Source organism: Oncorhynchus clarkii, chromosome 32, assembly GCF_045791955.1.
Source record: "Oncorhynchus clarkii lewisi isolate Uvic-CL-2024 chromosome 32, UVic_Ocla_1.0, whole genome shotgun sequence".
Classification (NCBI taxonomy): Eukaryota; Metazoa; Chordata; class Actinopteri; order Salmoniformes; family Salmonidae; genus Oncorhynchus; species Oncorhynchus clarkii.
This window is the reverse complement of record NC_092178.1, coordinates 1,298,425-1,321,070: the sequence shown is the minus strand read 5'-3', so window position 1 is coordinate 1,321,070 and position 22,646 is coordinate 1,298,425. Positions and strand designations below refer to the sequence as shown.

Here is a 22,646-nt window from a genome sequence, read left to right as displayed (position 1 = left end):
CAAATAATTGCATTCATAATTAACAGGCATTACTAAGCCTGTTTGGCTGAACGATACAAATATGTAGGCCTAAACACTGTATATTCAAGCTCCATGTGTAATATCAGTGAATTGACAAGGTAATTGGTTTAGGCCTCTGCCACAGTAAAGATGTGGAAATCCGATCCAATCTCTGAGAAGCATGGAGTCTATACACGTGTGTATCCTAACCCATTAGTTATGTTCACTTCAGTTAACCATGCAACTAGGGGAGCCTAGATAGGCTTCAAAGTAGGTCCGATTTTGACAGACACTGTTGTTTACCTGTGCCGTCTTGGTGGTGCAATTGAACTGTTCCATCTCTCAGAATCCGTACATCGCCAGGACCTTCAATCCTTCTCGGCAAATCCCCAACTGAAGCGCTGGAGGTCTTGGAATGAACCCTCCGGTGTTTCTGAACCAAAGTTCTGCAACATTGGTAACAAACAGCCCATCCCTGCTCTTCATTGATCGGCTGGCTGTACAACGATAAGATTTCCTCCAAGGAAAGCTCCTCTGCTCCATCGGCGATATCCATGTTCACGGCACCGGCGTTCAGATACTGATTAACGCCGAAATCTTGGAGAAGCCTTGGTCCCTGGCCGTTTATCCACCTTCACACCATTATTATAGCCACGTAAATAATGGCAGTCTTCGACAGAAAAAAATATGTATTTAGGCGTACGAAACAGGTATTGCTACAGAACTAAATAAACGTCGAACCGCGTTGTGATGTCCGTATTCCTCAACTGTCTCGTCCACTGAGTCCACCTACAGCAATTTATTGTGGCCACCAGCAGAGAGGAAGAGGAGAAGCGAGAGGATTTACTCTGCCCAAAATCTGTCCGCGTGAGATAAGCCTTTTTTTTGTATGGAGTGCTATTATAGTGTATCGAATTACATTAGGCTTATTTTATCGAATATACGTTTCGTAATGTTTAGCTTGTTACAAATGTACTGATATAAGTGGAGACGTGTCATTCCGGCAACTTTGAGAAAAACGACTTACCTGTTGTTCACACGCATATCTGCCCTCTCATTGGCTAGAATGGTCCCACCTGATCTCACTTGCCTTCACTCATTGAGGACATGCATTTCCATTGTTAGGGCGGTCACTCGGCTATCTTGTCAATATAATAGATCATCTTCACCGCGTTTGTAAATTCAGTCTGGGGTGCCAGAGTGTGATCTGGGTAGTTCATAAATTCAGAGCCTTGTCAGTTCATAAATTCAGAGCCTTGTCAGTTGTCAGTTTCTAAATTCAGAGCCTTGTCAGTTCATAAATTCAGAGCCTTGTCAGTTGTCAGTTCATCAATTCAGAGCCTTGTCAGTTCAGGAATTCAGAGCCTTGTCAGTTCATAAATTCAGAGCCTTGTCAGTTCATAAATTCAGAGCCTTGTCAGTTGTCAGTTCATAAATTCAGAGCCTTGTCAGTTCATAAATTCAGAGCCTTGTCAGTTCATAAATTCAGAGCCTTGTCAGTTCATAAATTCAGAGCCTTGTCAGTTCATAAATTCAGAGCCTTGTCAGTTGTCAGTTTATAAATTCAGAGCCTTGTCAGTTGTCAGTTCATAAATTCAGAGCCTTGTCAGTTGTCAGTTTATAAATTCAGAGCCTTGTCAGTTGTCAGTTCATAAATTCAGAGCCTTGTCAGTTTATAAATTCAGAGCCTTGTCAGTTGTCAGTTCATAAATTCAGAGCCTTGTCAGTTGTCAGTTTAAAAATTCAGAGCCTTGTCAGTTGTCAGTTCATAAATTCAGAGCCTTGTCAGTTCATAAATTCAGAGCCTTGTCAGTTCATAAATTCAGAGCCTTGTCAGTTGTCAGTTCATAAATTCAGAGCCTTGTCAGTTCATAAATTCAGAGCCTTGTCAGTTCATAAATTCAGAGCCTTGTCAGTTGTCAGTTCATAAATTCAGAGCCTTGTCAGTTGTCAGTTCATAAATTCAGAGGCTTGTCAGTTGTCAGTTCATAAATTCAGAGCCTTGTCAGTTCATAAATTCAGAGCCTTGTCAGTTTATAAATTCAGAGCCTTGTCTGTTCATAAATTCAGAGCCTTGTCAGTTCATAAATTCAGAGCCTTGTCTGTTCATAAATTCAGAGGCTTGTCAGTTCATAAATGCAGTGCGTTCTCGCTCTCGGGGCATTCAGAGAGCGCACTGGTTGATCCGAGCGTTCTGATCTCACAATGGCAGTCAAGCTAACAGTTTAAAGTTGACTAGCTTGCTAGCTACTGTACTTGCAGACACAATCAAGAGAGCACACAATGAGTGAAGTCAAGTGAGACCCATCTTTTATTTAACTAGGCAAGTCAGTTAAGAACAAATTCTTATTTATAATGACAACCTACCCCGGCCTCCCCTAACCCAGATGACACTGGGCCAATTGTGCACCCCCCTATGGAACTCCAGATCACAGCCGATTGTGATACAGCCCAGAATCGAACCAGGGTATGCAGTGACACCTCTAACTCTGAGATGCAGTGCATTAGACTGCTGCGCCACTCGGGAGTCACCATCAGCCGGGGATAACTGTAAAGGGACAGAGGTTTGAGCCTTTCCTTCAAAAAACACATTTTTTGGGAGGAACAGCAAAATGCAACCTGGTAAATTTCAAATAAATCAGAAACCACATGTCAACAGATTCTGCTAAACTGGACATGCACTCAATGATTCTGTCCCAACTCTCTGACAACCAATGTAACAGTATAGCTTCCGTCCCCTCGCCCGACCCGGGCTTGAACCAGGGACCCTCTGCACACATCAACACCCACGAAGCATCGTTACCCATCGCTCCACAAAAGCCACGGCCCTTGCAGAGCAAGGGGAACCACTACTTCAAGTTCTCCGAGTGAGTGACGTCACCAATTGAAACGCTATTAGCGCACACCACCACTAACTAGCTAGCCATTTCACATCGGTTACACTCTCCTTTTGACCTCCTCCTTTTCCGCAGCAACCAGTGATCCGGGTCAACAGCATCAATGTAACAGTGTAACTTTAGTCCGTCCCCTCGCCCATACCCGGGCTCAAACCAGGGACCCTCTGCACACATCGACAACTGACACCCACGAAGCATCGTTACCCATCGCTCCACAAAAGCCTGAGCTGTCACTATAGTTTAATAATTATACTATAATGTGTGGAGGGACACCAGTCAGGTCAATGCAGTTGTGGAGAGAGATGTGTCCTGTTGCAACATGTGACAGAGCTGACATTGTCACGCCCTGACCTTAGTTATCTTTGTTTTCTTTATTATTTTGGTTAGGTCAGGTTGTGACGAGGGTGGTACAGTATGTGTGTTTTTTGTCTTGTCTAGGGTTTTTTGTATATCTATGGGGTTTTGGTTTGTCTAGGTAATGTAGGTCTATGGTGGCCTGAATTGGTTCCCAATCAGAGGCAGATGTTTATCGTTGTCTCTGATTGGAGATCCTTTTTAGGTTGCCATTTTCCATTTTGGCTTTGTGGGTTATTGTCTATGTGTGCACTCGGTTTATATAGCATCACGGTCGTTTTTTTTTTTTTGTTATTTTGTTAGTTTGTTTAGTGTTCTTTACTTATTAAAAGAAGTATGTATTCATATCACGCTGTGCCTTGGTCTCCTCATCATGTCGACCGTGACAGAATAATCCACCAAACAAGGCCCTAGCAGCGTGAAAAGGAGGAACAGCGCTTAATGGCGACGGGCCACAGTCTGGAACCTCCAACAGGACTGTTGTTTTGTGTGACAGAGACAGCAGGTGGGTTTGGTTGGTCTTTTCCGGGTCATTCTAGAACATTTAATTAATTTCAAGTTTATTCCTGTCTATCCTATGTCGCACATACATACAAATTCAAAGCTATAATGTGTCCGAGACTCGCACTTCCTGTAAACCATAAATCACAGCGCCCGTACGTTTCTCTGTTTAAGGCAAATTTGACAGAACACTATTGTGAATGACTGCCTTGACACACTGGCCTCAGTGAGTGTCACACAGTGAAACAGTGACACAAGCCTGAGTGTGTGCCTTGGTAAAACAATAGTTTACAGAAGCAGGTGAAATGGCAACACCTTTAGTGACAGATTCTGTCCTTATCATCAACCAAGCAGTCTCCGTGAGAGCCAGCCAGTGTCCATGCGTATGGGGGTAGAGCAGGCATTGTTATTCAACCAGTGGTGGTGGTCTACCATGACCCTTTACCAAACCGTGCCAAAGACAGAACAGAACTGAACGTGGCGAGAGTTCATCATCGGGGCAAAATGGGGTAACATCACAAAAGGAAACAGCCAAATCCAATAACATCCATGGACTTTCTTTCCCTCCAACTTTCCTGTTTTGGTGCTGGTCTGTACTCGGGGTGCACCATGAAGAGCATGTGGGGGAATGCAGTGTTGAAGTAGTGCTGGTGGGGTCTGTACTCGGGGTGCACCATGAAGAGCATGTGGGGGAATGCAGTGCTGAAGTAGTGCTGGTGGGGTCTGTACTCGGGGTGCACCATGAAGAGCATGTGGGGGAATGCAGTGCTGAAGTAGTGCTGGTGGGGTCTGTACTCGGGGTGCACCATGAAGAGCATGTGGGGGAATGCAGTGCTGAAGTAGTGCTGGTGGGGTCTGTACTCGGGGTGCACCATGAAGAGCATGTGGGGGAATGCAGTGCTGAAGTAGTGCTGGTGGGGTCTGTACTCGGGGTGCACCATGAAGAGCATGTGGGGGAATGCAGTGCTGAAGTAGTGCTGGTGGGGTCTGTACTCGGGGTGCACCATGAAGAGCATGTGGGGGAATGCAGTGCTGAAGTAGTGCTGGTGGGGTCTGTACTCGGGGTGCACCATGAAGAGCATGTGGGGGAATGCAGTGTTGAAGTAGTGCTGGTGGGGTCTGTACTCGGGGTGCACCATGAAGAGCATGTGGGGGAATGCAGTGCTGAAGTAGTGCTGGTGGGGTCTGTACTCGGGGTGCACCATGAAGAGCATGTGGGGGAATGCAGTGCTGAAGTAGTCCGTGTAGTGGTCGGGGATCTGTTACGCTCTGATGCTTTCTTCGGTGATATAGTTTCAGCAGGGAGGAAGAGAAGCAAGAGGGCTCACTCGCCAAATTCTGTCCAGGATAAACCCAATGTGTTTCTATGGGAATCATTTCCAGATTTTGAGCTTGTCGCCTGTCTTCCAGCCTGTTAGGGCAAAGACATGAGCATCTCGTCATTATATACAGATATTATATCCCTGAACATTGGAAAGGAAAGTTGGCGGGTGCACAGTGCACTGTTAGGATGTTGGATTGCCCTAAAGTAAATGGATGTTTCTGCCAAAGGATATAATTACTCCTGTCTAAATAATTAATACAAAATACTTCCCCAGGGACCACGACTTAACCACAAATGGTCATTAGCTTCTTTACAAATGTTTCGCTGTGGATTGTTTCATATCATCAGTGTGTTTGGGAAGCCCTTGATTTGGGTGGTGTCAATAGGTCTAGCTGATTGAGTTGTGGCTGTCAGTGAAAAGAGCCAAACCGTGGTCACCAGCCGGTCGATCTCCAAGGCATTCCTAGTTGATCACCAAACATTTCTGTAAATGTCGACATTGTCCTTCGCCCCCCGCCTGTCAGGCACCGTTTTCCCGCAGTTAATGTTAATGAAGGTTAGGGTGGATATTTGGCAGGCGGCAGGGTTGCCGGATCTATCAAACATTTCTAGAACAGTGACCTGTGAAAACTACCCCAAATTAGATTTTTTCCGCAGCAACAGAGGAGTTGCCACATTAATAAAATACTTTTTCCATAACGTTATCAAGCGAATTAAGAAAGAATATCTATGTCCTTTTTAATGACTACAAACCATTATAAATGGCCTATTTGCAAGATTGACTTGTTATTTCAATAGGCTTAGACTGACAAAAATCTGGGTTTGTAATTGCAATTCAACTTTGCCATGGTTTGCTGAACTAGATGCAGGTAGCCTACAGCCCCTGAAAGGACTGCATCACATTGCAGGGAAAAGTCCACAGGGAAACTGACATTAAATGTGCAGATTGATACATTGCGATAGAGCTGTGGCCTTGATCACAATTACATATTAACACCAGGACACAACAACAACCTGAGTTATAGTCTATTTGTTGAATCAGTTTGCCAGCTTCAGCTCAATTGGCACAAATTGATTTGCAATGACTCCAGTGATATCATCATTTCAGCATATTTATTGTGCTGTATCAAATGGTAGGCTCAATTTGCCTACAATGTTATAGAAATGAATAGCTTAATTGATGGCCGACAGATGAAAATGTAGCCCATCATTCTCCACATTTAATGTAATTTTTGTCGACTTTATCGCATAACAGAAGCATGTGAGGGGGTTCCATAACTTCCATTTCAAATTTCCACCCACGCAGCGCTCGAGACCCAAGAACTGATTATGATTAAAACCCTTTGCTTGTTAGGATTATCCATAAGAAAGGTCAAAATTAGAATGTGTGACTTTATCTAAGGAGCTCTAGCGCACCTAAAGTCCTTTTCTAATGCTTTGTCGCCGTTATATCAGTTCTAGGGCATTACTATGTTTTATGGAAAAGGGGTATTTCCATAATGACCCATTTCAATAGCCTACCTACAATGGGTAAAAAGTTGTCATGACTTGCGCGTGCATTCTGCTCTGCCTCCGTGACTCAGTTGCCTCTGCTGCAGCACTCTCTCAACCAGTACACACACACCCCTCTGGCCCTCCGCACCACTCACTCACTCACTCACTAACAGCCTGCTCACTGCCTGATAGTCAGCAGCAGCAGCCCACAGTGAAATACATATTTTTAAGATAAATGCCATGGAGACCGTGATGCAATCCAGAAGTACCCCAAAAACCTTCTACTTTCGACAAATACATTTTCACCTGAGACATTGTTTTCAAAGTAGCCCAATTTGGAAGTGTGGTGGAAATTCTAACCAAATGAAGAGAGACTGTAGATTCCTCAAACAGCAATTTTATTATAAGATTTGCAAAAACAGAGCAATCAACAATCCCTCGGAATTGTTAGTTAGATTACTTGTTGGTTATTACTGCATTGTCGGAACTAGAAGCACAAGCATTTCGCTACACTCGCATTAACATCTGCTAACCATGTGTATGTGACAAATAAAATTTGATTTGATTTGAATAGTGCAGTGTTAAAAGCCCAACGAACAGAGTTGGCTCTCCACTTTTATAGAAAGTACAACATTTGTCTTCGTGGCAGTTTAGAAGATGTGTGGAAACAGGGGCGGAAACATAGTGTGTACAAGGCGATTGGTTTGTCTGTGCAGATTAAGATAACACGAGGGCTCAACCGTCTAACTGCATTTATCATAGCTCACACAGTAATGTTCTCCTTTCTGCTAATTCCTATACAGCTGACTTCCTGCAGATAGTAAAAACATGCAATGTATCACATGCTGTGGTCGCACCCAAACGGATCTTAGCTATACGCCCTGTCTTAGATATACGCCCTTTTTCCACTAAGTCACACAAAGACAAGTTTGTATCAGGTTAGAAAAAAAAGATATAACAAGAGACAATTCTCTAAGGAGTAAAACATTTTCCCACCACAATTCCTCCCTTTTGAGACCAAGTCTCAACCCAATGGAAAATGACTTACAAACAAGTACTAACATGGTTTGGAAAGAGGGAAAATGAAAAACTTTCTTACACTTAGTACATTACAATTGTAAATGACCTTTGTTGTCATTGAGTTTCAAAACTTCACATTGTGCAATTCATTCTCAGAAGGGGGAAAGGAACATATGAATGTTAAACATCAGTACATTCTTTATCACCACACACACAAGGCAATCACTTCGTTGACACTGTCCACATTGCCACGGGTCACCATGACGGTAGGCCCTTAACACTACCTTGGGAGCACCGTTTACAGAACCCCCCCTCCCCCCGCCATGAGCATGGCCTATGGACATGCTGCACCATTAATTCAGTGTTTTCGGTGATCAGGATTATCATCTTTATCAGACATGTAATCAACCAATGCAATTTTGTAGCCCCCCTAACACCAAACAATGACTGAACCCATCCAAACGGATTCCAATTGTTGTCTGGTTGGTGTTCGTTTGCGAGATCACCGCTGAGCTCTTTCAGATGCTCCACTACAATAGTCACCCTGGGGTATGAATGTACAGCAATGGTCACCTATCGTTCGGCGCCCTCTGCAGGAGATGTGATGCTACTACTACTACAGCCAACTTCCCTTCTGGTGAGGTGGCCTCCTGTTTACAGGGAACTGTGGTTATTCTTTCAAGCATTGTACCTTCTTTGACAAACCCCTCACTGAAAGTGACATTTCAGTCTCTCGATGTGCAGAACTGATAGAGACATACCCCAAGCGACTTACAGCTGTAATCGCAGCAAAAGGTGGCGCTACAAAGTATTAACTTAAGGGGGCTGAATAATTTTGCACGCCCAATTTTTCAGTTTTTAATTTGTTAAAGTTTGAAATATCCAATAAATGTCGTTCCACTTCATGATTGTGTCCCACTTGTTGTTGATTCTTCACAAAAAAATACAGTTTTATATCTTTATGTTTGAAGCCTGAAATGTGGCAAAAGTTGTGGTCGCAAAGTTCAAGGGGGCCGAATACTTTCGCAAGGCACTGTATCTCTGCAACTAACACCCTTATGCAAACATATGCCCCGTATATACTTAGCCTCCGGCTACAAATACATTTGCACATAAATCCTTCCATCTACCCATAACATGTTAGCACCCTACTATCAATGTTATACAACCCAAATTTATGTCAGTCTTCAGTGCCCCACTTTGGGTCTATCACTCAAATTCAAGACCCTCAACTTAGCACACACCGACACAGAATGTACATTTACAGACAGGGAACCATATATAGACAGTATGTACTACTTATATTACCAGTATTAACTGTTCTCATTACTGTTTGTCCCCGTCTTACACTGTTGCGAGTGGCATGTTAATGACAGATCGGTATCCCAATTAATTTTTATCTACATTACATTAAGCTTCTCAGTGTGTAGACTTCCAAAATCAACATGATAGCCCAAATAAACAGTTTATCAACAGTACATCTATTTTTTATTTTTTATTTAACCAGGTAAGCTTGTCGAGAACAAGTTCTCATTTACAACTGCGAGCTGGCCAATATAAAGCAAAGCAGTGTGACACAAACAACAGCACAGAGTTACACATGGAATAAACAATTTACAGGCACAGTTGACAGCCACCCTCCTTCCCGGGCACTCTTCTTCTGGCGTTTCTTCATGTTCTGCTTCAGATAGTGTTTCAGTTCGTCCTCCCAATAGCACATGTTCAAAGTGCATGGCCCTCGATAATGTCTGTCACCTGAGCCTCCACTATCCTTTACAGTCCAGTATGTCTTGTCCATTTTCCTCCCAGGACACATGAGACTGCATGAGAGAAGTTTGGACAGAATCTCTCTCCGTGCTCACTCCACATGGACTCATGTCACACTCGTGAGAGAAAAGGCAGTTGATAGCGTCGACTGGATGCTGTGTACAGGTCTCACGGTAGAAGTGGTGCAGGACAGGGCCGTAGTGAACGCCATTTTTTCCATTACTTCAGCTGGCTGGGGGGGGGTCACACTGTTTTTGGTCGATTTATCCTTACATGCATCAAGATACCGTCTGTAGTCCAGTGGAGGCTGGTGACGTGAAAACTTTAGGAGGATTAGAGATCCACGGTATAGGTGCGGAATGCACAGAGACGACAAAGTGTGTTTAAAAAAATCGTAAAATACTAATTATTTTAAACTAAAGCATTTAATAAAGACAATTATAGTACAATATTATGGGGAATGGGAATGAGAGGGCTACTTGCATAGTGTTGGGAAGAGATCACAGTTGTGATTGAATGAGGCATGAGTTGAGGTGTTCAAAGGCTTGACTTCAGTGCAGAACAGGATTTGACTGAGAAGACAAAAAACAATAACACAACACAGTTAGACAAAAGAGCTCCGAATGAGTTAGTCCAAGCAAGGAGTAAAATCTTTGTGTAATGATGTGTTCTCTACATGATGTGACTCTACACACAGTAATGAGAGAAAATTGATTAGGGTCCTCACAGTGGTTGGAGAGGAAACATTCAATGTGCCAGTGGATGAGCGGGCACATGAGACGTGGCTTCAGTTCATGTCAGGAGAGAGTTGACAATGGTAGTGGAGTGGTCATCACCTCTTAATTAGAGAACAGGAGGGGACTTAGCTGTACATACAAACAGCAGAGACATTCCATTACAGCTGTGCCATCGTAGGTTTGGACAACGCGTTTCTTCTTGAAGTTAAACTCAAACATCTCAAAATCCATCAAGTCCAACACAGACTGCACATCTCACCCACCTGACACATCAACGTATCCCAAGAAACGTTCCTGAATAAAGCCCATCCACATACCTGGTGATAACTGACAACTGCAAGCAGACTGGTGGCACCATAGGTCCCAGAGCGGTCAGACTGGTGGCACCATAGGTCCCAGAGCAGTCAGACTGGTGGCACCATAGGTCCCAGAGCGGTCAGACTGGTGGCACCATAGGTCCCAGAGCGGTCAGACTGGTAGCGCCATAGGTCCCAGAGCGGTGGGGCAATTTTTACCCCCTGTCAACATAACCAAGAAAACCCCTGACCCTATATGGTATGACAGTGATTCATCAGTTGTAAAAAGGTTTTATAAGGGTTATGATGGGACCAGTTTTTACTAATCAGGTCACATGGTTTTAAAAAACGGAAAGAAACTCCTGGCTCCGGGGGGGGGGGGGGGGTCATTTAATTCATAGAAATTCATAGAAATTTAATTTACACTAGATCAGGAGGGGGATTTCCTCTACCCAGACACAGAGACAACTGATAGACAATAGAACTCACAGGGCTGTGCTTGATTTACGTATGTTTTCATCATGCAGGCCTATGCAACCGTAGGCCTTATAAAAACACAAGGGTATATAACAAAGTATTGAGATAAACTTTTGTTATTGACAAAATACTTATTTTCCACCATAATTTGCAAATAAATTCATAAAAAATCCTACAATGTGATTTTCTGGATTTTTTTTCTCATTTTGTCTGTCATAGTTGAAGTGTACCTATGATGAAAATTACAGGCCTCTCATCTTTTTAAGTGGGAGAACTTGCACAATTGGTGGCTGACTAAATACTTTTTTGCCCCACTGTATACACCCATGAAAACCTCCCTGCTATACCAACTAACCCTACACCCATTAAAACATCCCTGCTATACCAACTAACCCTACACCCATTAAAACATCCCTGCTATACCAACTAACCCTACATCCATTAAAACCTCACTGCTATACCAACTAACCCTACACCCATTAAAACCTCCCTCCCCACTATACCAACTAACCCTACACCCATTAAAACCTCCCTCCCCACTATACCAACTAACCCTACACCCATTAAAACCTCCCTCCCCACTATACCAACTAACCCTACACCCATTAAAACCTCCCTCCCCACTATACCAACTAACCCTACACCCATTAAAACCTCACTGCTATACCAACTAACCCTACATCCATTAACCTCACTGCTATACCAACTAACCCTACATCCATTAAAACCTCCCTCCCCACTATACCAACTAACCCTACATCCATTAACCTCACTGCTATACCAACTAACCCTACATCCATTAAAACCTCCCTCCCCACTATACCAACTAACCCTACACCCATTAAAACATCCCTGCTATACCAACTAACCCTACACCCATTAAAACCTCACTGCTATACCAACTAACCCTACATCCATTAAAACCTCACTGCTATACCAACTAACCCTACACCCATTAAAACCTCCCTCCCCACTATACCAACTAACCCTACACCCATTAAAACCTCCCTCCCCACTATACCAACTAACCCTACACCCATTAAAACCTCCCTCCCCACTATACCAACTAACCCTACACCCATTAAAACCTCCCTCCCCACTATACCAACTAACCCTACACCCATTAAAACCTCACTGCTATACCAACTAACCCTACATCCATTAACCTCACTGCTATACCAACTAACCCTACATCCATTAAAACCTCCCTCCACACTATACCAACTAACCCTACATCCATTAACCTCACTGCTATACCAACTAACCCTACATCCATTAAAACCTCCCTCCCCACTATACCAACTAACCCTACACCCATTAAAACCTCACTGCTATACCAACTAACCCTACATCCATTAACCTCACTGCTATACCAACTAACCCTACATCCATTAAAACCTCACTGCTATACCAACTTACCCTACACCCATTAAAACCTCACTGCTATACCAACTAACCCTACACCCATTAAAACCTCACTGCTATACCAACTAACCCTACATCCATTAAAACCTCACTGCTATACCAACTAACCCTACACCCATTAAAACCTCCCTCCCCACTATACCAACTAACCCTACACCCATTAAAACCTCCCTCCCCACTATACCAACTAACCCTACACCCATTAAAACCTCACTGCTATACCAACTAAACCTACATCCATTAAAACCTCCCTCCCCACTATACCAACTAACCCTACACCCATTAAAACCTCCCTCCCCACTATACCAACTAACCCTACACCCATTAAAACCTCACTGCTATACCAACTAATCCAACACCCATTAAAACCTCCCTCCCCACTATACCAACTAACCCTACACCCATTAAAACCTCACTGCTATACCAACTAACCCTACATCCATTAAAACCTCCCTCCCCACTATACCAACTAACCCTACACCCATTAAAACCTCCCTCCCCACTATACCAACTAACCCTACATCCATTAAAACCTCCCCACTATACAAACTAACCCTACATCCATTAAAACCTCCCCACTATACCAACTAACCCTACACCCATTAAAACCTCACTGCTATACCAACTAACCCTACATCCATTAAAACCTCACTGCTATACCAACTAACCCTACACCTATTCAAATCTCACCACTATTCCTCTACTTGACCCGATCTGATCCTACACCAGGCCGACATCTTCTCGTTCAAAACACCTTGTAACTCTTCTGCAGTCCAATCTCGTAACCCCCGTACTTTTCATCAGCTGCCAACACATTTATTCTCTGTGATTCAATTACAGTTGATAACCATGGCTCTGAACGCTGAAGGAGCTAACCTTACTGAAACGCATGTTATTCCTATCACTCTCTATGAACGCTAAGGAGCCAACCTTACTGAAACTATTGTTATTCCTATCACTCTCTATTGTCCTCGGCCTACTTACACAGATCATCTCAAATCCCTCACCCTGGACCCATCTTCCTCTACAACTGTCTTCACCTCCTCAGCATCATCTCAAATCCCTCACCCTGGACCCATCTTCCTCTACAACTGTCTTCACCTCCTCAGCATCCTCTCAAATCCCTCACCCTGGACCCATCTTCCTCTACAACTGTCTTCACCTCCTCAGCATCCTCTCAAATCCCTCACCCTGGACCCATCTTCCTCGTTCTGTCTTCTTTGCCTCAGCTTAAGACCCCTTCTGCACTACTCTGACCTTGGCAACCTCAACCTGCCGTTCTCTCACCGGACCGGATAAGAAGTTGTATGTATGCGCAGTAGCAGATGTGCAGAGGCATTTTGTTTTGGTCAGTCACAGCTCTCATTACTGACCTCTTGTGAAAGGGAGACGCTACGACATGGGGCATTGACATGGGGCATTGTACACACAGCAGAGGAATATCCCTTCATTCGAACATAACAGAATATGAACCAAATACAGTCTATGATGATAACAACTGAACTTATATGAATGTGATTCTTTCAAGGAAGGGGGAAAAGTATGATGCCCTTTTCAAGTATTATTGTAACAGGGCCAGCGGACCTGTACCAATGACTTCTGGGGCATGTACTGAACCATATTTGGTAAACCCATCCCACGCCTCCAGAGGGCACAAGAGCACATCAACTAGAGTATAGGGACACAGTATACACTCTTCTCTTCTAGCCCAGTTGAAGTGAAGCAGCCTTACCTCAAGTGACACTGCCACAAAAGTAGGATAACTCAACCCCATATTCCAAACTAATACAGTGTATCATTGATGTGATTTATGTCATATTATAAATCATGGGTTATTTTCTTACAGAAACATGTGGTGTGTTGAGAAATCACTGTGAACTAATCCTGGTCTGTGTTGGACTCCTCTGGGCTACAGCATGACTGAACAGTCGTAAACAGCTCAGTTAGAGCATCCACTGTCTGTCTAAACATAGAAATAGAGGCCAGGCTTCAGGCAGAGCATCCACTGTCTGTCTAAACATAGAAATAGAGGCCAGGCTTCAGGCAGAGCATCCACTGTCTGTCTAAACATAGAAATAGAGGCCAGGCTTCAGGCAGAGCATCCACTGTCTGTCTAAACATAGAAATAGAGGCCAGGCTTCAGGCAGAGCATCCACTGTCTGTCTAAACATAGAAATAGAGGCTAGGCTTCAGGCAGAGCATCCACTGTCTGTCTAAACATAGAAATAGAGGCCAGGCTTCAGGCAGAGCATCCACTGTCTGTCTAAACATAGAAATAGAGGCCAGGCTTCAGGCAGAGCATCCACTGTCTGTCTAAACATAGAAATAGAGGCCAGGCTTCAGGCAGAGCATCCACTGTCTGTCTAAACATAGAAATAGAGGCCAGGCTTCAGGCAGAGCATCCACTGTCTGTCTAAACATAGAAATAGAGGCCAGGCTTCAGGCAGAGCACCCACAGTTATAGCTAGTATACTGCTGTCAGAGAGAGAGAGAGTGAGACAGATATAGCTAGTATACTGCTGTCAGAGAGAGAGAAAGTGAGACAGATACAGCTCTAACTAGTATACTGCTGTCAGAGAGAGAGTGAGTCAGATACAGATAGTAAACTGATGGCATGTCAGGGGGAGAGTGAGACAGATAGTAAACTGATGGCATGCCAGGGGGAGAATGAGACAGATACAGATAGTAAACTGATGGCATGCCAGGGGGAGAGTGAGACAGATACAGATAGTAAACTGATGGCATGCCAGGGGGAGAGTGAGCCAGATAGTAAACTGATGGCATGCCAGGGAGAGAGAGAGACAGATACAGATAGTAAACTGATGGCATGCCAGGGGGAGAGTGAGCCAGATAGTAAACTGATGGCATGCCAGGGAGAGAGAGAGACAGATACAGATAGTAAACTGATGGCATGCCAGGGGGAGAGTGAGACAGATACAGATAGTAAACTGATGGCATGTCAGGGAGAGAGAGAGACAGATACAGATAGTAAACTGATAGCATGCCAGGGAGAGAGTGAGACAGATACTGATGACATGCCAGGGAGAGAGTGAGACAGATAGTAAACTGATGGCATGTCAGGGAGAGAGTGAGACAGATACAGATAGTAAACTGATGGCATGTCAGGGGGAGAGTGAGACAGATACAGATAGTAAACTGATGGCATGCCAGGGAGAGAGTGAGACAGATACAGATAGTAAACTGATGGCATGTCAGGGGGAGAGTGAGACAGATACAGATAGTAAACTGATGGCATGCAAGGGAGCGAGTGAGACAGATACAGATAGTAAACTGATGGCATGCCAGGGGGAGAGTGAGACTGATACAGATAGTAAACTGATGGCATGTCAGGGAGAGAGAGAGACAGATACAGATAGTAAACTGATGGCATGTCAGGGAGAGACAGATACAGATAGTAAACTGATAGCATGCCAGGGAGAGAGTGAGACAGATACAGATAGTAAACTGATGGCATGTCAGGGAGAGAGTGAGACAGATACAGATAGTAAACTGATGGCATGCAAGGGAGTGAGTGAGACAGATACAGATAGTAAACTGATGGCATGCCAGGGGGAGAGTGAGACTGATACAGATAGTAAACTGATGGCATGTCAGGGAGAGAGAGAGACAGATACAGATAGTAAACTGATGGCATGTCAGGGAGAGAGTGAGACAGATACAGATAGTAAACTGATGGCATGCCAGGGAGAGAGTGAGACAGATACAGATAGTAAACTGATGGCATGTCAGGGAGAGAGTGATACAGATAGTATACTGCTGTCAGAGAGAGGGTGAGACAGATACAGATAGTAAACTGATGGCATGCCAGGGAGCGAGTGAGACAGATAGTAAACTGATGGCATGCCAGGGGGAGAGTGAGACAGATAGTAAACTGATGGCATGTCAGGGAGAGAGTGAGACAGATACAGATAGTAAACTGATGGCATGTCAGGGAGAGAGTGAGACAGATACAGATAGTATACTGCTGTCAGAGAGAGGGTGAGACAGATACAGATATTAAACTGATGGCATGCCAGGGAGCGAGTGAGACAGATAGTAAACTGATGGCATGCCAGGGAGAGAGTGAGACAGATACAGATAGTAAACTGATGGCATGTCAGGGAGAGAGTGAGACAGATACAGATAGTAAACTGATGGCATGTCAGGGAGAGAGTGAGACAGATACAGATAGTAAACTGATGGCATGTCAGGGAGAGAGTGAGACAGATACAGATAGTAAACTGATTGCATGCCAGGGAGTGAGAGAGACAGATACAGATAGTAAACTGATGGCAAGCCAGGGAGAGAGTGAGACAGATAGTAAACTGATGGCATGCCAGGGAGAGAGAGAGACAGATACAGATAGTAAACTGATGGCAAGCCAGGGAGAGAGTGAGACAGATACAGATAGTAAACTGATGGCATGCCAGGGAGAGAGTGAGACAGATACAGATAGTAAACTGATGGCATGTCAGGGAGAGAGTGAGACAGATACAGATAGTAAACTGATGGCATGTCAGGGAGAGAGTGAGACAGATAGTAAACTGATGGCATGCCAGGGAGAGAGTGAGACAGATAGTAAACTGATGGCATGCCAGGGAGAGAGTGAGACAGATACAGATAGTAAACTGATGGCATGTCAGGGAGAGAGTGAGACAGATACAGATAGCAAACTGATGGCATGCCAGGGAGAGAGTGAGACAGATAGTAAACTGATGACATGCCAGGGAGAGAGTGAGACAGATAGTAAACTGATGGCATGCCAGGGAGCGAGTGAGACAGATACAGATAGTAAACTGATGGCATGCCAGGGAGCGAGTGAGACAGATACAGATAGTAAACTGATGGCATGTCAGGGAGAGAGTGAGACAGATACAGATAGTAAACTGATTGCATGCCAGGGAGTGAGAGAGACAGATACAGATAGTAAACTGATGGCATGCCAGGGAGAGAGTGAGACAGATAGTAAACTGATGGCATGCCAGGGAGAGAGAGAGACAGATAGTAAACTGATGGCATGTCAGGGAGAGAGTGAGACAGATAGTAAACTGATGGCATGTCAGGGAGAGAGTGAGACAGATACAGATAGTAAACTGATGGCAAGCCAGGGAGAGAGTGAGACAGATACAGATAGTAAACTGATGGCATGCCAGGGAGCGAGTGAGACAGATACAGATAGTAAACTGATGGCATGTCAGGGAGAGAGAGAGACAGATACAGATAGTAAACTGATGGCATGCCAGGGAGCGAGTGAGACGGATACAGATAGTAAACTGATGGCATACCAGGGGGAGAGTGAGACAGATAGTAAACTGATGGCATGCCAGGGGGAGAGTGAGACAGATACAGATAGTAAACTGATGGCATGCCAGGGAGAGAGTGAGACAGATAGTAAACTGATGGCATGCCAGGGAGCGAGTGAGACAGATACAGATAGTAAACTGATGGCAAACCAGGGAGCGAGTGAGACAGATACAGATGATCCATACTTCAGCAACACTTCCTGACTTGTGAGCAGTCCTTAAACTGGCACCCTCTGGGCCCTGGTGAAAAGTAGTGCACTATACAGGGAATAGGGTATATCACAGTAGTGCACTATAGAGGGAATAGGGTGCTATTTGGGCTATAGGCTCAGTGTTTGTGTTTAACTCTGCTGATAAATGCGAAATCCCACTCTATCCATGTTGAATGCAGAAACATTTCTATTGTGATCCTAACATACTAAACAGCAGTTACAACCAACAGCTCAAACGGTGCCACAAAGCCCTTACATGGCGAGAAGGATATTGTAACAAAGTCTTTATTTGTGCCCAAAATACGCAGTAAGTAAGCCCTAAATCAGCTGCATTCCTTGGATATAATTATCTGGACGATGACATCATGTTGATTAGTTGGTGGATAACAACATGGACTATGACATCATGTTGATTATTTTGGTGGATAACAACATGCTGGTGATTGTCTGTTAGTTCCCCAGTACAGTACATGGTGGTGAATGTCTGTTAGTTCCCCAGTACATGGTGAGGATTGTCTGTTAGTTCTCCAGTACATGGTGGGGATTGTCTATTAGTTCCCCAGTACAGTACATGGTGGTGATTGTCTGTTAGTTCCCCAGTACATGGTGATGATTGTCTGTTAGTTCCCCAGTACATGGTGAGGATTGTCTGTTAGTTCTTCAGTACATGGTGGGGATTGTCTGTTAGTTCCCCAGTACAGTACATGGTGGTGATTGTCTGTTAGTTCCCCAGTACAGTACATGGTGGTGATTGTCTGTTAGTTCCCCAGTACAGTACATGGTGGTGATTGTCTGTTAGTTCCCCAGTACAGTACATGGTGGTGATTGTCTGTTAGTTCCCCAGTACATGGTGGTGATTGTCTGTTAGTTCCCCAGTACAGTACATGGTGGTGATTGTCTGTTAGTTCCCCAGTACAGTACATGGTGGTGATTGTCTGTTAGTTCCCCAGTACAGTACACGGTGATTGTCTGTTAGTTCCCCAGTACAGTACATGGTGATGATTGTCTGTTAGTTCCCCAGTACAGTACATGGTGATGATTGTCTGTTAGTTCCCCAGTACAGTACATGGTGATGATTGTCTGTTAGTTCACCAGTACATGGTGGTTATTGTCTGTTAGTTCACCAGTACATGGTGGTGATTGTCTGTTAGTTCACCAGTACGTGGTGGTGATTGTCTGTTAGTTCCCCAGTACAGTACATGGTGATGATTGTCTGTTAGTTCCCCAGTACAGTACATGGTGATGATTGTCTGTTAGTTCCCCAGTACAGTACATGGTGGTGATTGTCTGTTAGTTCCCCAGTACATGGTGGTGATTGTCTGTTAGTTCCCCAGGACATGCTGGTGATTGTCTGTTAGTTCCCCAGTACAGTACATGGTGGTGATTGTCTGTTAGTTCCCCAGTACAGTACATGGTGGTGATTGTCTGTTAGTTCCCCAGTACAGTACATGGTGATGATTGTCTGTTAGTTCCCCAGTACATGGTGGTGATTGTCTGTTAGGTCACCAGTACATGGTGGTGATTGTATGTTAGTTCACCAGTACATGGTGGTGATTGTCTGTTAGTTCCCCAGTACAGTACATGGTGATTGTCTGTTAGTTCCCCAGTACAGTACATGGTGATGATTGTCTGTTAGTTCCCCAGTACAGAACATGGTGTTGATTGTCTTTTAGTTCCCCAGTACAGTACATGGTGTTGATTGTCTTTTAGTTCCCCAGTACAGTACATGGTGATGATTGTCTGTTAGTTCCCCAGTACAGTACATGGTGATGATTGTCTGTTAGTTCCCCAGTACAGTACATGGTGATGATTGTCTGTTAGTTCACCAGTACATGGTGGTGATTGTCTGTTAGTTCACCAGTACATGGTGGTGATTGTCTGTTAGTTCCCCAGTACAGTACATGGTGATGATTGTCTGTTAGTTCCCCAGTACAGTACATGGTGATGATTGTCTGTTAGTTCCCCAGTACAGTACATGGTGATGATTGTCTGTTAGTTCACCAGTACATGGTGGTGATTGTCTGTTAGTTCCCCAGTACAGTACATGGTGATGATTGTCTGTTAGTTCCCCAGTACAGTACATGGTGATGATTGTCTGTTAGTTCCCCAGTACAGTACATGGTGGTGATTGTCTGTTAGTTCCCCAGTACATGGTGGTGATTGTCTGTTAGTTCCCCAGGACATGCTGGTGATTGTCTGTTAGTTCCCCAGTACAGTATATGGTGGTGATTGTCTGTTAGTTCCCCAGTACAGTACATGGTGGTGATTGTCTGTTAGTTCCCCAGTACAGTACATGGTGGTGATTGTCTGTTAGTTCCCCAGTACATGGTGGTGATTGTCTGTTAGTTCCCCAGTACAGTACATGGTGGTGATTGTCTGTTAGTTCCCCAGTACAGTACATGGTGATGATTGTCTGTTAGTTCCCCAGTACAGTACATTGTGATGATTGTCTGTTAGTTCCCCAGTACAGTACATGGTGATGATTGTCTGTTAGTTCACCAGTACATGGTGGTGATTGTATGTTAGTTCACCAGTACATGGTGGTGATTGTCTGTTAGTTCACCAGTACATGGTGGTGATTGTCTGTTAGTTCACCAGTACATGGTGGTGATTGTCTGTTAGTTTACCAGTACATGGTGGTGATTGTCTGTTAGTTCCCCAGTACAGGACATGGTGGTGATTGTCTGTTAGTTCCCCAGTACATGGTGGTGATTGTCTGTTAGGTCACCAGTACATGGTGGTGATTGTCTGTTAGTTCACCAGTACAGTACATGGTGATGATTGTCTGTTAGTTCCCCAGTTCAGTACATGGTGATGATTGTCTGTTAGTTCCCCAGTACAGTACATGGTGATGATTGTCTGTTAGTTCCCCAGTACAGTACATGGTGATGATTGTCTGTTAGTTACACAGTACAGTACATGGTGATGATTGTCTGTTAGTTCCCCAGTACATGGTGGTGATTGTCTGTTAGTTCACCAGTACATGGTGGTGATTGTCTGTTAGTTCCCCAGTACAGTACATGGTGATTGTCTGTTAGTTCCCCAGTACAGTACATGGTGGTGATTGTCTGTTAGTTCCCCAGTACAGTACATGGTGATGATTGTCTGTTAGTTCCCCAGTTCAGTACATGGTGATGATTGTCTGTTAGTTCCCCAGTACAGTACATGGTGATGATTGTCTGTTAGTTCCCCAGTACAGTACATGGTGATGATTGTCTGTTAGTTACACAGTACAGTACATGGTGATGATTGTCTGTTAGTTCACCAGTACATGGTGGTGATTGTCTGTTAGTTCACCAGTACAGTACATGGTGATGATTGTCTGTTAGTTCCCCAGTACATGGTGGTGATTGTCTGTTAGTTCCCCAGTACATGGTGGTGATTGTCTGTTAGGTCACCAGTACATGGTGGTGATTGTCTGTTAGGTCACCAGTACATGGTGGTGATTGTCTGTTAGTTCCCCAGTACATGGTGGTGATTGTCTGTTAGTTCCCCAGGACATGCTGGTGATTGTCTGTTAGTTCCCCAGTACAGTACATGGTGGTGATTGTCTGTTAGTTCCCCAGTACAGTACATGGTGGTGATTGTCTGTTAGTTCCCCAGTACAGTACATGGTGATGATTGTCTGTTAGTTCCCCAGTACATGGTGGTGATTGTCTGTTAGGTCACCAGTACATGGTGGTGATTGTATGTTAGTTCACCAGTACATGGTGGTGATTGTCTGTTAGTTCCCCAGTACAGTACATGGTGATTGTCTGTTAGTTCCCCAGTACAGTACATGGTGATGATTGTCTGTTAGTTCCCCAGTACAGAACATGGTGTTGATTGTCTTTTAGTTCCCCAGTACAGTACATGGTGATGATTGTCTGTTAGTTCCCCAGTACAGTACATGGTGATGATTGTCTGTTAGTTCCCCAGTACAGTACATGGTGATGATTGTCTGTTAGTTCACCAGTACATGGTGGTGATTGTCTGTTAGTTCACCAGTACATGGTGGTGATTGTCTGTTAGTTCCCCAGTACAGTACATGGTGATGATTGTCTGTTAGTTCCCCAGTACAGTACATGGTGATGATTGTCTGTTAGTTCCCCAGTACAGTACATGGTGATGATTGTCTGTTAGTTCACCAGTACATGGTGGTGATTGTCTGTTAGTTCACCAGTACATGGTGGTGATTGTCTGTTAGTTCCCCAGTACAGTACATGGTGATGATTGTCTGTTAGTTCCCCAGTACAGTACATGGTGGTGATTGTCTGTTAGTTCCCCAGTACAGTACATGGTGGTGATTGTCTGTTAGTTCCCCAGTACAGTACATGGTGGTGATTGTCTGTTAGTTCCCCAGTACATGGTGGTGATTGTCTGTTAGTTCCCCAGTACAGTACATGGTGGTGATTGTCTGTTAGTTCCCCAGTACAGTACATGGTGGTGATTGTCTGTTAGTTCCCCAGTACAGTACACGGTGATTGTCTGTTAGTTCCCCAGTACAGTACATGGTGATGATTGTCTGTTAGTTCCCCAGTACAGTACATGGTGATGATTGTCTGTTAGTTCCCCAGTACAGTACATGGTGATGATTGTCTGTTAGTTCACCAGTACATGGTGGTTATTGTCTGTTAGTTCACCAGTACATGGTGGTGATTGTCTGTTAGTTCACCAGTACGTGGTGGTGATTGTCTGTTAGTTCCCCAGTACAGTACATGGTGATGATTGTCTGTTAGTTCCCCAGTACAGTACATGGTGATGATTGTCTGTTAGTTCCCCAGTACAGTACATGGTGGTGATTGTCTGTTAGTTCCCCAGTACATGGTGGTGATTGTCTGTTAGTTCCCCAGGACATGC

General features: G+C 44.2%; 1 protein-coding gene across 1 annotated transcript in view; it reads right to left on the bottom strand.

The window, feature by feature from the left end:
- Positions 1 to 556, bottom strand: part of LOC139392283 (protein spire homolog 1-like) — a 238,181-nt gene extending 237,625 nt beyond the window's left edge. The window contains exon 1 of the mRNA XM_071140153.1: positions 304 to 556. Within this exon, the coding sequence (XP_070996254.1) occupies positions 304 to 556 (253 nt within the window). The remainder of the gene's footprint in view (positions 1 to 303) is intronic.
- Between the last annotated feature and the right edge of the window lie 22,090 nt (positions 557 to 22,646).